The 16,369-nt window shown below is 44.5% G+C and overlaps 1 protein-coding gene across 9 annotated transcripts in view; it reads left to right on the forward strand.

The window, feature by feature from the left end:
- The window catches only part of Cacna1e (calcium voltage-gated channel subunit alpha1 E), a 425,171-nt gene that overhangs the window by 329,242 nt on the left and 79,560 nt on the right, over positions 1-16,369 (forward strand). For 8 of the 9 annotated variants that reach the window (XR_007590547.1, XR_007590546.1, XM_050135146.1 and 5 more), the window contains 5 exons: positions 6,696-6,811; positions 11,046-11,099; positions 11,753-11,842; positions 13,098-13,307; positions 14,359-14,471. Coding sequence is in view for 7 of the 9 variants with exons in the window: in XM_050135146.1 (XP_049991103.1) it covers positions 6,696-6,811; positions 11,046-11,099; positions 11,753-11,842; positions 13,098-13,307; positions 14,359-14,471 (583 nt within the window). In the remaining 2 variants the exon portion in view is untranslated. The remainder of the gene's footprint in view (positions 1-6,695; positions 6,812-11,045; positions 11,100-11,752; positions 11,843-13,097; positions 13,308-14,358; positions 14,472-16,369) is intronic. The other variant, XM_050135148.1, reaches the window with a different exon arrangement.

Below are 16,369 nucleotides of genomic sequence, written 5' to 3' on the forward strand. Positions count from 1 at the left end.
TTATCCTTGATGTTGACTAACATCGTATTTAAGTTATTTCTGCTTCACTGTGACAAAAGTACTTGACAGAGACCAATTAAGGGGTTTGGGGGCTATTCTGGCTCATGTTTTTAGATGGTCCAGTCCATCATGGTGGAGAAAATATAGCGGAGCGTCTCAATTCATAATCTTCTTTCAGCAGGAAGGCAGAGAAAGGCTGATGATGGGATTTTATTTTCTCCTTTTAATCTATCTGTACCCCAAGCCCATGGAAGAGTGCCACCCACTTTCAAGGTGGATCTTTGTCCCTCCATTAATTCTCTATAGAAACACTCTCACAGACATACTTGGCAGTGTGCTAGGCCATCTTCTAGGCTATTCTAAATCTGGTCACATTGACAATGATGATCAACCATCGTAACCATATTCTAAAACAATGCCTAGCATGTGGCAGGCACTTGTAAATTGTGTTTTGGATATAGGATGGATGGACACAGAGGAAAGCCTTGGTAATAACTATTCTATTATGAAATATTTTCAGGAATGTCCTTAATACTTACATGGAGTATGTTAGATGCCAGACTTTGGGCCCCCACCTGTTTTTTCAGTCCTCACAATGACCATTTAAGATGGGTGTGATATTTATTCTGAGTTTACAAACTGAGAACCAGGTTTAAGGGCTTTAATCAAAGTAGAGCTGGGATCCAAGCCCACGTCTGTCCAGCATCAGAGTCTTTTGTAGTTATACTTCATCACTACAGATTATATCAGATTTTAGATTGAAAAGCAAAGCAGGAAACATAGTTCCACTCATTCATTATCCCCTTTATGTGAATGGCCAGACCTGTGTTATTCTTTAAGTTCCTATAGGTCCGCCTCCACTTGTTGCAGACCTTGGGCTGACAAGCCAGTGCCATTCTCTCTGCTTTAGTTTGTCTGAAGAGGAAAATTAGGCTAGGCTACATTTCTTTCTCATGTCCTGATTGTTTGATATCCTGATCTGAGAGACCTGTGGTCATTCATGCATTGTCGTGGATATAGCGCAGAGGGGCAGAGGCTGAGTACATCATGTCATGTAATCCCAATCACTTGCCCTAACCAATTTGGAGAAGAATTTCTGCTCCTAGGAGGAGCCTCCCAAAGCGCCTGGTTTTGAGTATGGATGACACAATATGTCTGAACATTTGCACCTGCACACTAACCCTGCTTATGAGAGTCAACACTAGATGGGATTTTGAAGGCCAGGTTCTGTTTTAGCCATCTTTTATTGACAAGGTAAGTCTCCTTAAATCCTTCTTGGAATGAGTCAAGGGCTAAGACATAAATAACTATAATGTTACTGAACTGTGTGACCTTCAGGAAAGTGTTTGCCTTCTCTGGGGCTATGTTTGCTTCTCTGGAAAGTGGAAGAAAGGATCCCAGACTTCATAGACTGAAAACATAATGGTGAAAAGTCTTACCCTGTCTGCTTTCCAACACAGCTGCGGTTAAAGCAAGGCCCACCCTCAGTAGTGAGCCTGACTCCCCTGACTGCTGTCTTTGTTTCAGAATGTTAAGGTTGAAGATGTTTTTCTTGGTGTCTAACCTAAATCCCTCCTCCCTAAGACAAGGATCATAGAAGAATATTGGCAAGGTTCCCTTGTGGGTAACCAAACCTGCTGAAATCATGGACTCTGAAGATTAATGGGAATGTGATCACGTGGCATTTGTGTGCTGCGCAAATCTATCTGCATATGCCTCAGGGTGCTGGTGTGAGCTTGTCTGTCTGTGCCAATGTGTGTGTGATGAGGCATGCAAGTGTGTACAGAAGTGTGGGTAAACAGATCTTTGAGTCATACAGGCCAGTCCATCCTGGCAGGCTTTGTCTTCCTTTCGGGTTGCCATGACAGCAGCAAGAGCCTCTGCGCCAATAAACAGAGCTCCCTGTATGCATTGAATCAGGAGCAGCGCTCTGGAGCTAGGGGATAAGCCAAGAGCCAGCATCTTCCCCCAGAGAGTTTTACAGCAGGCTTTTCAGAACATTTTGTCAGTAGACGAGTGGAGCGACCGCCTTCCAGGTATTCTGAGATGCCGAGGTGGCATAGCATGGATTAAAGCAAGTTAATGGCCCCCAATTCAAGTCCCTAAGACTCAGCAAACGTTATGATAAATCCTATATTTGTGGTTGGCCAAAGCTTGTTCTATCACCTCCTGATGGACTAGCACTAGTCACTTTATTAATACAGAAATCAGCTACATTGTGAATTACCTATGACAATAGCTCCTTATAGCTCGACAAATTCACAAAGTAGAAATCAACCTTCATATTCATATAAGAATGATTTGCAAATGAACTCTGTTTTCTTTCTACCCCTTCAGGCATGTGTAATGCATGTTAGGGGCATCCTTCCTTGTCTGAGATTATCCATGCAATACTTTATCTTATTGTGAAAATCTAGAATTGACTGTATATTAGAGTTGGTTTTTAACAATATATGGTTCACATGGAAAGTACTAGAAAACAAACATAAATCCAATAACAAGGAAGGAGGAGTTCTTTAGCACATGATGCAAAATCAGGCTTCTTCAGTCCCATAAGTGAAATTTGAGAATATGAACTTAGCATACACACACAGAGAGCTGAATGGAGGGTCAGCCAAATCCAAGTTCACCTTCTTCCAGGCTGTCTGTGTCCTAAGGGAACCTGCATATGATCCTTCCTGGGGACTGAGTGGGAAGAGGGTCTGTCCAACATTATGAATCACAAGGGTAGGAAAAGGAAAATTGCAACATGGAAGCCCAATTCAGGTTTTTGTGACTACTGTCTTTTTACAGATCACTGTTCCTAGAGCATACTTGTTACAGCTTCTGCTTGGAAACACTGTGTGTGTGTGTGTGTGTGTGTGTGTGTGTGTGTAGAGGACAAAGGAATGTTATCATTCCTCAGGAGCCATTTGACTTCTGCCATTTGTTTTTTTGAGACAGTCTCTCATTGGCCAAGGCCTCAACAGTTAGCCTATATCAGTAGTTCCCAACCTTCCTAATGCTGTTACGTTTTAAGCCAGTTCCTCATGTTGGGGTGGTCCCCAATCATAAAATTACTTTGGTTGCTTAAGTCATAACTGTAATTTTGTTATTGTTATGAATCATGATGCAAATATCTGATTTATGCAACCACTATGAAAAAGTTGCTCAACCCCCAAAGGGGTCATGAACCCCCCCCCTCCCCCCGCATCGAGAACCACTGGACTAGACTGACTGGCCAGCCCAAGGATCTTCCTTTTGACTGGGATTACAAGTACGAGCCATTACATCTGGCTCTGTTTGTGGTGGGCTCTGAAGTTTGGATTCAGGTAAACACTATTCCCGGCCCCTTGTGGTTCCTTCTAATGTCAGTTCTGACTGATGAGGAAACTGAGAAGTCCCCTCCCTGTCCACTAGTAGCAAATGCTCCCAGAATCCTTTGCTCTGAGAACAGACCTGGTGGTGCTTCTGCTGCATCCCATGCTGATGTATTTTATTCTGTTGTGGAATTCTAGAGACTAAACAGAGCACATTAGAGCTCTGTGACACCATGGGTACAGAAACACAGGATGGAACTGATTATCTATGGGCATCTCCTAAACCCAGGCGTGTGTCAGGAGACTTCCAAAGAACTGGCCACCCTTCTGCTACTATAAACCAGAACTCTCCTTTGATTAAAGAAGGTGGATCGGGAATTTAAGGCCAGCCTTGGCTATATTAGTGAGTTTGAAGCCAGCCTGGGCTATAGTGAGTTCAACATGGAATAGAAAGAAGGTGGGATTTAGAGTTACGGTTTCTTCCTATGGTTCTCCGGCCTTGGACTCTTGCTATTTCGGAGAGCTACTTGACACCCTTCAGATTCAATTTTCTGAGTCAGATAATAGAAACACTTGTACTGCTTGCCCTACATACTCAAGGATTTTCCTGTCCCTTTGGTCAGACCCTACTGAGATTCTTCTTTGTCATGATCTTATTCAAAATACTCCCTCGGGGTAAATTTTTCCTAGCCCAGTGCCAAGAGCTTGTTGGAAATTCAAGACATAAGTATATATGAAAATATGAAATGGGAAGAGATACGGGTTGGCTATAGCCAGCTAAGTGGTGGACCATGGAAGGACTTGAGCTCTTTGAGCAACCAGGCCTGGGTGCTTATATCAGCTCCATGTCTTAGAATAGATCAAATGACTTAACTATTACATTGGAAATGAAAATTCCTATTTTATTGCCTTTTCAGAATAGCTGTAGAGATTGAATGAGCAACATGTAGGAAGGGGCTTGATGAAGTAAAAGATGAATGTTATTTATCATGGTTCTTACTTGGGGTTTGGAAGTTTAAGATGACAATGATCCTTTAAAAAGATGAGTAATAGCACAAAATATATGAAATGAAGGAAGATGCATAGTTAGTTGAGAAACAAAGTAGGTACCATTTCAATGGTCCAGGCAGAGAAGATGGGGTCCAGGGTTAAGGCAGTGAGGAAGGAAGGGAAGGTGGGTTCAAGTACTATTTTGATAGTATAACCAACAGAACAATGACACTAAGTCAGGAGGGATGAATCAAAGAACCACAGGTAAGAATGTTGGTGAGTAGTGAGGCTATGAATTACCCAGACCACTATTACTTCTTGATTGTTAAAATCAGAAAAGAAGATTCCAGGAAGCATCCCTGGGCTTGAGTTCCACTACCTAGACCCTCCCTACCTTGGGTCACTCTTTACTTTTACTTCTCCCTTCATAGTACCTTAAGTGACTCATTGTATCTTCAACCATGCATATGCCTTGTCCCCATATCTTCAACTTGACAGCAACCATTGCTATTGGGTTGTATACAGAAAGTCCAAGCAAAGCGTGAGCAGGCATCTGTCTGTATCCTGTTCCACCATCATCCCATCCCCTCTGCTGCAACTGTGTTATTTCCCTCAGTCCCTTGCTCCTTTCTCCTTCCACCGACTTTAGGGATCAGCAGGCAGGACTCAAACAGCGGCTGTTCTACCTTTCTGTCTGGATATGGTTAGCTTCCAACTGTGCTCCTATGCCACTACAGTAGCAAGGGGTGGCTGGCCTGGGAGCATGATAGTTAGGAGGCATTGGTAGAGGTCGTTTCTGGAGATGTCCAATAGCAGGTGACTGGTTCTTTCCCGTCTGATAACCCATTGGCTTTTCTCTACCAAGGAACTCTGAGTACTAGCCATCTACTCTTTCCTTCCTTTTCTTCTGTCTCTTTCTTATCTTCCCCCTCCTCTTTATGGAGCTTAAGACTTTGTGTCTGTGTGTGTGCATGCACATGGAAATCAGAGATAAACCTTGGGCATTAGTACTCAGGAGCCATCTACTTTAATTGCTTGAAACTGGACCTGACATTGAACTAGGCTAGTTAGCCAGTGAGGCCTAAGGATCTTCCTGAAGACAGCTAGATTTCTCCATTCCCCTCTTCCTGAGGTTACAAATGCATGTCACCAGGCCTGGATTTTTTGACATGGGTCCTAGGGTTCAAGCTATGGGGCCTCATGCTTGTGCACCAAGAACTTTACCAACTAAGCTCCCTCCCAAGCTCTAAGATTTAGCCTTTTTAAAACATGCTTTGTTCCTCTCCCTGTCACCGGCTCTTCCTTACTTTTGACCTTCTTTCTCTTCAGCTTTCCTCACTCTTACCGCCCTCTGCCTTACTCACCTTCCCGCCGTCTCTTTCTAAGAGCCAGGTTCTGTCTCGTTGTTTCTTCCTTTCTTATAAGTTGTCCACTAAATAAAATGGACACCAGCCATCAGCAGCCCTTTAGTCCTTCATGTTATAAGTGTTATTGGCCTTCAGTGTCATTCCCTATTAACACCACGATATACCGGACACCATGGCAACATGGTTTGACTTTGCATCCTTGCAAGTTATTTTGATACTTAAGCCTTAATTGCTGTAGATGGAGGTTGCTCATTCATTCCCGGCCACCCAGAACTGAAGCAACCACACAGAAACTGTATTATTTACACTACTGCTTGGCCAATAGCATAAGCATATTTTTAGCTAGCTGTTATATCCTAAACTAACCCATCTCCATTAATTCCATGTATCACCACACGGCTGTGGTTTACTGGGTAAAGTTCCATCCCCAGCATCTGCCTCCAGAGGGGCTATATGGCTTCTCGCTCACTCTACCTACTCTCTCTTCCTCTATCTGCTTGGGACTTCCGCCTTGGCCTATTCTGCTAAGCCACTGGCCAAAACAGCTTCGTTTATTAACCAATAAAAGCAAACCATCGAAGGACTTCCCACACCAAATTGTCTCCTCTACAGATGGGAATGTTAACAGTATTGTATTAGCACCTTGTGGGGATTAGATGAGCTAGTGGGCCTGGGCTGGCATACACTCATTGGCAAATATACTTCAGTCACTTACCAAAAGCATGAAGGGGAGAAGTGCCTTTGAGAGGGTCAAGGATGCCATTGTGGCTAAAGACACGAACCATTCTGAAGCAGATCGCCAAATAGTTAAACTCTTCTTTTCAGCATAGAGCAAGCAGGGTAAAGGATGGGGAGGCCTCTGCCTGAGGTGGAATGCAGCTCCCTTCTGTAGAACACTAGAGGGAGATCATCTTGCAGCTTGGGTAAAGGGAAAGTAGAAATAGGGTAACTAGAAGCTATCAAATACTCACTCTTGCTTCCCTCTTTCTCTTCATCATGGCATTGTGCAATCTCAGAGGAGTGTTCTTGTTGTCCACAGGGAATTTGCCAAAGAAAGAGAGAGGGTGGAGAACCGGAGAGCATTCATGAAGCTGCGGCGCCAGCAACAGATTGAGAGAGAGCTGAATGGCTACCGTGCCTGGATAGACAAAGCAGGTAAGGCCTGCATAAGGGGAGAGAAAGTTGAATGGCTACCGTGCCTGGAGAGACAGAGCAGCTAAGGCCTGGCATTAGGGCACTGGTGGGTAACTGCCCATGCATAGCTGACTAGCCCTGCCCAGTACATCTAAGACCATGCAGTGGGCAACCTAAACTAGAGCTGAGAGCCCTGTGAGGGTTTAGGCTCCCCTTCTGTTTGGAGATCTTCTAGGGTCTGACTCTCTTCTCTCTTCAACTAAATACCTTCCACAAGTTGGTCTGGTGATATTTGATGCTTTGCCCCACCTTAGGACTGGTAATCTGTAGATTCAGCAAATAAAGATTGAGTGCCTACTTAGTGCCAGAACTCAGAGTACAGAGTTGAGCCAGATAGCCTACCATGCCTCCAAAGCTCATGTTTCCTGGAACTCATCCTTCTGCAGTTGGGAAGCAAGCGATAAACAAAATAACTACCAACTCACAAGAAGGTGATGAGTACAGTGGGGGAAGCAGATCAAGCAGAGCTGTGTTGGGGGTTTGTGCTCCAGTTTCCCATAAAAGGGTTCGGCGTGAACTCGGCTGTGTAGAGACTTGGAGATGAGCAGTTGGCCTTGGGAAGAGCTGGGGGAGGGGACTCATAACTCCAAGTCCTCCCTAAGGGATTGGCCACTGCTGCTCTGCTACAGAGGGGAAGAGATCAGGGCAGGAGTGGCGAGAGACAGTGTGAAGGCAGTCACAGCAGTTCCGTGTGCAACCTGCTGGGCCACAGGACTTTTCCCAGTGAGCAGAGGTGCCGTGACTTGGAATCTTAAAGGGGCCTTATGTTTGCAGCACTGGAGTTAGACCATAGAGGACAGGGCCAGAGGTATGGAAGAGATGAGGGTGCGGACCCCTGCAGCTGTCCAGGCAGGAGATAGGAGTTGAGGGCAGGTGTTTCAGCCGCCTGGTACCTGAGCCATCTTCACTGCTCACGCATGGCAATCATTAGGGCCCAGCTATAGGAATGGGTCTAGACCCACCATGATGGCATTGGTGCAGAGTCACCAGAGTTGAGGTGGCTCAGGTGCTTATGAGAGACATCAATCACCTAGTACCGAACAATAAAAAGGAAGCGTTTGCTTTTGTTATTATTTTAAGGACTGGATTGAATCAGTGTTATATATCTTCATTTTTCCTCCAGAGCAAAGAGTGATTTTTATTTAATAATTAAAGAAAACCTTGCACATGACAGTCAGCATCTTTTTTGTTCCTAATAGAAAGCCAATAGAAACACAATAGAAAGTGTGAAGTCACAAAGGGACAATAAGAACCATAATTTGATGCTAATTCTAGGAGCCCCATTTTTCCATAGGAACTTGCAATGATGCAGTTACACTTAGTGTGACCACCAACATCCCAAAGCCCTCTTTAAGCTCAGGAGTCAATTTTTTATTGTCTGTAAGGGCTGAGAAGGGATATATAGGATTATCACCCAGACCACATACTCCCTGATTTGGCCATCCATATTTCCTGTCATCCCTGGAGGCAGGAGCTAAGCTGTCAATTGTGTGTCCATTGCATCCCCTTCTCCTCCAAGCTTATTGAGTAGGGGTGAGAGAAACATAAATCTCTCCTCCCTCTTCCCAGAATGGTAAGTAAATAAGTCTGCCTGACCATGGGAAGGCAAGCTGAACTGCCTCCAGGCCAGACAGCCAGCTTGAAGTTTCCAACTGTCCTTGGCATCCTCAGCGGTGGAGCCATCTGACAAACTGCTGAGTGAGCTGGCAGCAAACCCAGGAATGACTTTTCCCGGACCCTATCATGACCCCACCCAGGGTCGGGTGCCATGGAACGCTGCTCTTTTGCAGTGCGCTTTTTTAATCCTCGAAAAATTCCGACATTCCCTTTCTCCCAGTAGCCAGTTCTCTTCCCCCATCTAAGAAAAAAAAAAAAGACGCACTGAAAAGTCAAATTGTGCTTCCTGGTCCTTCCCTTTGCAAGTGGAGCGAGAGTGAATCAGAGACATATGGGTTACATTTCCCTGGAAAGACTCAAGTTAGAAAGCGGACTTGGCAAAAGGCATTGGTGGGGGCAGGGTGGTTTGAGCACATCCAGAGCCCTTGAAGTGTTTCTCAGAAGTCCTCAGCAGCCCTCCACGTCTTCCATCTGCCCAGGGAGCTCTCAGATCTGACCATTTCAAAGCCAGGCACTGTGCATAGCAAAAGTGACTTCCTGGTAAGGTAATTAAGTTTGCTATGAGATAGTTTATCAAGGACTTGATTTTATAGTGGTACCCTACAAATGTGCTCTGAAGTGTCTCAAAAACCATGTATATCTGTATGAAGGAGCACCCCATCTGTGACACTTTATCTGCTAATGTGGAATTTCACCAGAGGCTTGTACTTGAAGACCTCAGATAAACATTCAGAATGTGCTGTAATGGCTATCCTGCATGGTAGTGCCCAGACCTCAAAATGTTCCCTGGGAAACATATTCTATACGCTCTCAATTTTGTATGCAGGTTAGAATTACACTAATAGCTTTACCCTTTTCTACCTGCCTACAAGTGCTTGTCTACTTGTTATAAGTGCTTCCATTAAATCATTGCTTAGTAAGGTCTGCTGCAAACTTTTGTCCAACAAGCTTGGTTCTTTGGAAACGGTTGTCAAAATGTCTATGGGCTATAGTAGGGTTGAGCTCAAAAGTTAACCCTATCACTGTTAGAGGGACACCTTGGAATTCATCAGACACAGGACAGAGAGGCTGTGTTTTATTTGTACCTTTTGAAGAGGTTTCTGGTGAGGTTTACTCATAAGTCTTAGTAGAAATAATATTTATCAGTTGGTGACAGCTCACTGAAGTACAGGACTGCTTCTGAAGAGAGGAAGCCTGGGAGAAGTGGTTCCAGGAACCATGTGGTATCTTTTCACATACCAACAAAGGAGTGCATGTTCTGGAACCAATGGGTCCTTAATTCGCTGGCACCCGCTGTGCACTCAAGCATTGGTTCTGACACTAAGCGTCACCTGAAAGTAGCACACAGCCTACAGGTTAAAGCCTTAGTCCTGTTAGGCTAATCAACTTTAGAAACCAGGAAGTGGGATCCCAGATGGGCTCCGATTCTGCCTGTCCAAATATACATCTGGAAATTCTTATAATCCCTTCCTCTTATCAATTCAGTGATTATTATTTTTTTTAAAGGATAACTTCTGGACATCAAGAAAAAGCTCCTTACTGCTTCCTATAAAGGATGCAGCGCATAAACGGTATAGGCTATGGATACACAGGATAATGTATAGGATGAGGCTCAGCAGCCCACAAGCTCACAGCAGTGTTCACTGACCCAGAAACTCTCCATTGTCTGGGAAGTGTGTAGAGATTTCCTTACATGGGCGTGTGGGGTTAAATTATTGGTCATTGGTAAAAGCACTGTGACTCCAGGCTCTCTTCTCTTCCTCAAAGGTAGAAATTGTTGAGTATAAGAATTTTACCTATCTGATCATGTCACTGAGGGTTTTTTTTTTTTTTTTTTTTGGCTACCAGCTCCTATCCCTAAATTATCCAGGTTATCCAGGGCCCTTTCCTGCTCTGACTCATCTCATTAGCATATAAAAGACAGCTCTGTGGCAGGAACCAGAGATAAAAATGTGTGTGTGTACCTATAAATTTCTTATTATACCACAGGGGCCGATTCAGACTGCCCCACACTTCCTTAGCTCAAGCACTGCTCAACCAGAAGGGCAGAGTTGGTGGGGACACAAAGAAGGCACACCTTAAACCCTGCCTTTGCTCCAGGGACCCTTGGGCTCTGCCTCAGAGTAGTGAACATGTAAAAGTCAAAACATGGCCTCACTTCCTAAATGGGGAGACAGATGGTGTGGCCTGGAAGAGAGGAAGAAGGAAGTACTTTCTCAGGGGTTAGCAAAGAAAGAAACCAGGGTAGAAAAAAACCAGAAATAGAACGTTTTCCCTCACAAACTTAGGGGATTTTAACACTACCTCTCCCTCCTCCCCCACTGGGCATCTGTTGCAGTAGCATGCACTTCGTCAGCGCCCCTCATGAGCCCCTCACCACACAGCCTCCTCCTTGTTCTGAGCAGCCTGTCTTCCTGGTGAGGCCCCATTTCTCTCCATGCTGGTACCCACAATGAGCTCTGAACTGTTTTTATTCTCGCCGTGTTGCCTTAAGTCAGAACTGTCCCTGAGGGGTTTTCATTTTGTACAATAATTTGGCATTTACAGATAATTTACTAAACCATTTGTTCCCATACAGAGGAAGTCATGCTTGCTGAAGAAAATAAAAACGCTGGAACATCAGCCTTGGAAGGTAAGGAGGCGCGCTGAGCTGTGCTTCGTTGGCGTTAGTCCTCTTAGGCGGTGGCACTCTCTCTCCATCAAAGAGGAGAAAGAAAGAAAGAAGAGGGGGGCCGCACTGGGATTTGAAACACAAGTCTCTCCATAATAAAATCCCTCATGCTTTAAAACGATGAGAATTGAGTCACAGATTTAAATGCCTTTTAAAGTGATGGAAATGAAGCCCAAGTGTTGCATTGTTCCAGGGCATGTGATTGATAGAGTTCAATGAAAAGACCATTATACAACTCATGGTCTATGAAGAGATCTTCTTTTAAAATGTATGGGCATCATCTTGGGTCCAGTTTCAGTACCGGGAAGTGCCATTGCTTATGAAGAGCCAGAACACGTAGATACGGAGTGTCTGTTTACCTACTGCATTTAGACTTAGATAAACTCCAACCAGGATTCAAAACCTATGAGCATCTGCAGGTGCTGGCAAGCCCAGCATTGCCCGCCATTCTGTAGACTTCAGACTCCTCTCACCCTGGTTCCGGTATTAAAGGCCAACACCTGTGTCACAGGGCCCTTGTACAAGGCCTCTCAGCCCACAGCCCTCAAAGTTTTGTCCAGGATGATCTGGGTGTACTTATGGCCTCTCACTGGCCTTCCCCTTCCCTGGCGTAGTGCTTCGAAGGGCAACCATCAAAAGGAGCCGGACGGAGGCCATGACCCGAGACTCCAGCGATGAGCACTGCGTTGATATCTCTTCTGTGGGTGAGTGATCCAGTTAGATCTTCTTTTACTTCTCTGGAGCTCCCATGAAAATGAAGATCCTGTCTTTTGAGAAGAACCCACAAGGAGCAAAAAGAACCCAAAGGATCCCGAATGTAGGGATGTAATTAAGGGAAGGCATGGGAATCTAACCTAGATGCCAATGGTTTGCAGAAAAGACGAAAGGACCAGGGGATGCTGTGTACATGAAACTCAGGGCTTAGGGTTCTTCAAGTGTGACAGGTGGATCTCATTTGCAGATGTATCCTTTCTCTCCTGGGTGTGACAGTGAGAACCCACGTTGGGATACGGGTTGAGTATCCCTAATCTAAAAACCCCAAATCTGAGCTGCGCTAGAATTAGACAATGTTTTTTAACAATGCTGTGGCACCACAAGCGGAAAATTCCACACTGTGAAACTGGTTTCTCTCACAAAATTATTTAAAATACTGTATAAAGCTCCCTTCAGCCTATGCATATAAGAGATATCTGAAGCATAAATGGATTTTATCTGTAGACATGGCTCCCTCTTCCAAGATACTTTATCATATAATCTGAAATCTGAACTGTGTCTCATCCATCTATTTTGGATAAGGGATACTCAACCCATATTTTTCAAGGATCCTCAGGACCTATTTCTTCTAGTGACCCACTCGGGAGAACTTGAAGCCATTTGCTTAACAGAGTAGCACCATTCTACTTCCATCTTGTGAAACTTAAACTAATTCCTTTCCACTGATATGACTGCAGTTCAATCCTAGGTTCTCTTGCAGATTCTGGCTCTTGACAGGTTTCTTCCTCCCCAGAAAAAGGGCAGGATCTCTCACTCCATCCTAAAAAGCAGAAGAGACTTACAAAGCCCATGCTGCTTTATGTTGCCCGTGGCAGAAATATGACAAAGCAGCAGGAGGATTCCGGTGTCTGAAGCATATTGAAAGGGAAAGGGAAGAGAGAAGCCCAGTCTCTTACAGATACCTTCCCGATCCTGTATCTTAGGATTCAAGATGCTGGGCGTCTGCCTGGTGTCCTGCTTGGGAATCTTTCAGTTTCCTAGGACTTGAGAGTGCCTGGAGAGGAAAAGCAGGGTCCCTCCCTGTGGAGATTATTTAGCCCATAACATAGGGGTTGCCCAGGTCTGCAATGTGCCGGTCACCTTGTCCTGGTACTCAAGCAAGCTGTCCAACTTTCCCTGTGGATGCCAGAGAAGGTGGGCCTGGGGTATTTTGTAGTCTCATTCCTCTTCATTTCCCTTCCTTAGGCACACCTCTTGCCAGAGCCAGTATCAAGAGCACAAAGGTAGATGGGGCCTCCTATTTCCGGCACAAGGAACGGCTTCTGCGTATTTCTATCCGGCACATGGTCAAATCCCAAGTGTTTTACTGGATCGTCTTGAGTGTTGTGGCTCTCAATACTGCCTGTGTGGCCATTGTTCATCACAACCAACCCCAGTGGCTCACTCACCTCCTCTGTAAGTGAATAGCAATTGCTATCCCCTCAGGTGGATGGTTTGGTTTTATGTAAAAATGATTGAAAGAACCTAAGGCATGCTGACTGTATACACTGAAGGATGCCAAAGCTGCAGCAAGGCAGGGATGGATTATCAAACAACTGCTCTTGGCCTTTATTATCTGCAGGGGTAAATACTACTGATGAGTTAACACATGAGTGTTGTATAAACGGAGCTTGGTTTTTTTCTCCTGTACTGCCCAATCCCAAGGTTATTTTAAAATAACCACTCAGAAGCTTGATATTAATTATAAACTATTTGGCCTGTTTACTCAGGCTTATTATTAACTAGCTCTTACAATGGAATTAGCCCATTTCTATTAGTTTATATTTTACCATGAGCCCATGGCTTGTTACCTCACATCTTTCTTCCCAGACGGCTGCTGGCATCTCTCTGACTCCATCTTTCTACTCCCTGTATCTCTCCTTGGGTTTCCCACCTGGCTCTATTCTGTCTGATTAGTGGCCAAATTGACTTCTTTTTTAACCAATAGTCATAAAACATATTCACAGTATACAGAAAGGCATCTCACAGCAGTGTTGTGCCCTGGGTCCTAGAAGTTTCTTATGGGGATTCAGTGGTATAAAGAATTTGAATCACTGAGAGCTGGGGAGAAAGTCCTGAGAACAACGGACACATCAAATGGATCAAAAAAAAGGAACGTAAATGTGTGGACATGATTGCCTCTGGGTGTCAGTGATAGCGGGGAGACTGTGATGTATAGATGAGGGTACCTAGCCTCTTCAGTCAGGCCACAGCACAGACCTTTCTTCTCTGAGGGCCACCCTCTACTAGAAGGCTAATGGTAACCTTTCTCATATTGCTAAATGGCAACCATGGGTTGGGCCAGGGGCTCAGCCCAGAGCAGAATGCTCAGAAAATAGGCTTTGCCCGATGCTATCTCCTTACATACTGAGATCTGGGGCTCCTCTACAAGGGGTGTGTGTCAGGTGACGGGCAGAAGAGCTCACACCATCTCTGGGACAAATGTTTCTGTTTTTACTATTTTCAGACTATGCAGAATTTTTGTTTCTGGGACTTTTTCTGTTGGAGATGTCCCTGAAGATGTATGGCATGGGACCACGCCTTTATTTTCATTCCTCATTCAACTGCTTTGATTTTGGGGTAAGTCCTCGGAAGCCTGCATGTCCTTCTGTTTCATGTTGATAGGCCATGGTTTTAGATAAGCAGCTTGGCCTGTCACTCGGCACGGCACGAGCCACTGAAGTCAAAGTCGTAAAAGGAGCATGTGTATGATGAGATAAAGGGAGTTCAGAAGTGAATGGATCCTTGCCGGCCAAAGATTTGTTTGGTTTTTTAAAACCCTCTTTGAGTTTTAATGTTTCTATTGATGTGTAACACATATACTAAAGTGTACATTTAACTGTGTAGCTCAATGAGATTTTACAAAGCTACACATAGCCAGAATTTTAAACCACTTATTATCTTGGGTGAAGTCTGGGAGAGCAGGAAAAAGGACTTAATTCTAGAGGTGGCATTAGAAGAAAGAGGTTATACATTTGTTTATTTTCGAAAATGAACATAAATGTCTAGGTATGCCCTCATGTGAACTCACAGACCCTCGTATTAGCATGACTCCTTGCAGAACATTCCGTCTAGCTGCTTGCCTTCTGTATAACATTTAGGTGTGTGTCTTGTTAATAGTGTTCAAGGTACATTCCTGCACATTTATTTCCTGAACTGCTTACAGGAGTCCTGTTCAAGGTATGGAGTGTTAGGGATTAGCCTGCCCTCTATGCACAAGGTGATAGACACCGCAATGCTTGGTTCACATACCTGATTCACACTGGAACAGAGAAGCAGGACCTTAGGTTTATGAGCCACCTCTCTTTCTGCCAAACCCATTCCCTTTTCTGCCAAAGCTCCAGTCAGGTGATGAACAGTTCTGAGCACTTGCCAATCTAGATTTTCACCAAGAACACACAGTTCTGAGCACAGGCAACTCCCAGGCATGATAGCCGGTGGGAGACTGTTTTAACCTTGCTCTTCTCATAGACACACTCTTCAGCATTGCTTTGAGGATGGATTTTCATTATTTCCCCCAGGACAATGTCTACAACACAGTCAACATTCCATAGTGCATAATCACAAAGTAACTCAAAGCTAGCCATTGTGGCATGCCCCAATACTCGGGGTGCTGAAGTCAAAGACTAACAAGTGTGAGGCCGACCTAAGCTATGTAGGAAATTACAAGGTGACCTGGGCTATATAGTGAATCCCTGTTTCACAAAGCAAAAGTTGGGAAGGTGAGGGATGGCTTAGCAGTTAAGTGTGCTTACTGTCCTAACAAGGACCTCCAGTTAGGTGTGTACCACGTGTCAGACAACTCACAATCACTTAGAGCTCCAGCTCCAGGGGGAGCCTATGATTTAGCCTCTGGGTCACCTGCACTCACATGCATACCTACACCTACACATAACTTACAATAATAAAAAGCAGAAGTTGAGGCTGCAGTGTTGATAGACCATTAGCCTAGCATGTGCAAAGAAGGCCCTGGATTCTACTCCAATTCCCACAAGCAACAACAATCTTGAAATGGTTATTGCAATTATGACTTCCTATAGCAATCATACCCTATGTCAGCACAGATATTATTACATTGAGGATTTACATGGAAAGGTATTTAACACAACAGTACAGAAATGTTCTCGGCCAAGTTGCAGTCTAGAATGATGAGAGAATGTGGACCCTTTCTGGTATTTTGATAGGAACACAGCCTTGACTAACTCAAACTGGTTCCTATGATGTGAGTACCTCTCCTTTTCCTGTGTTTATAAGGTGATATGACGCAGGAACATCCGTTGCTATCAAATTTGTGCAAAAGTGGTGACTATGTATTGTAATTTCATGAAGGTCAAGTTAGTAAACCAATGCCCAGTGAGCCAGTTTAAAATTAGGAAGAAGAGGGGCAACAGTGGAGTGTGGGTGCCAAAGTATGGTTTTCTTTGGTAGCTTCTCAAGTGTATCATTTGATTAGAGTTAGGACTGTCTGGGGAGAAAGT

The sequence above is a fragment of the Alexandromys fortis genome, unplaced genomic scaffold (genome assembly GCF_014885135.2).
Source record: "Alexandromys fortis isolate MF-2015 unplaced genomic scaffold, M_Fortis_MF-2015_v1.1 scaffold_21, whole genome shotgun sequence".
In the NCBI taxonomy this organism is placed as follows: Eukaryota; Metazoa; Chordata; class Mammalia; order Rodentia; family Cricetidae; genus Alexandromys; species Alexandromys fortis.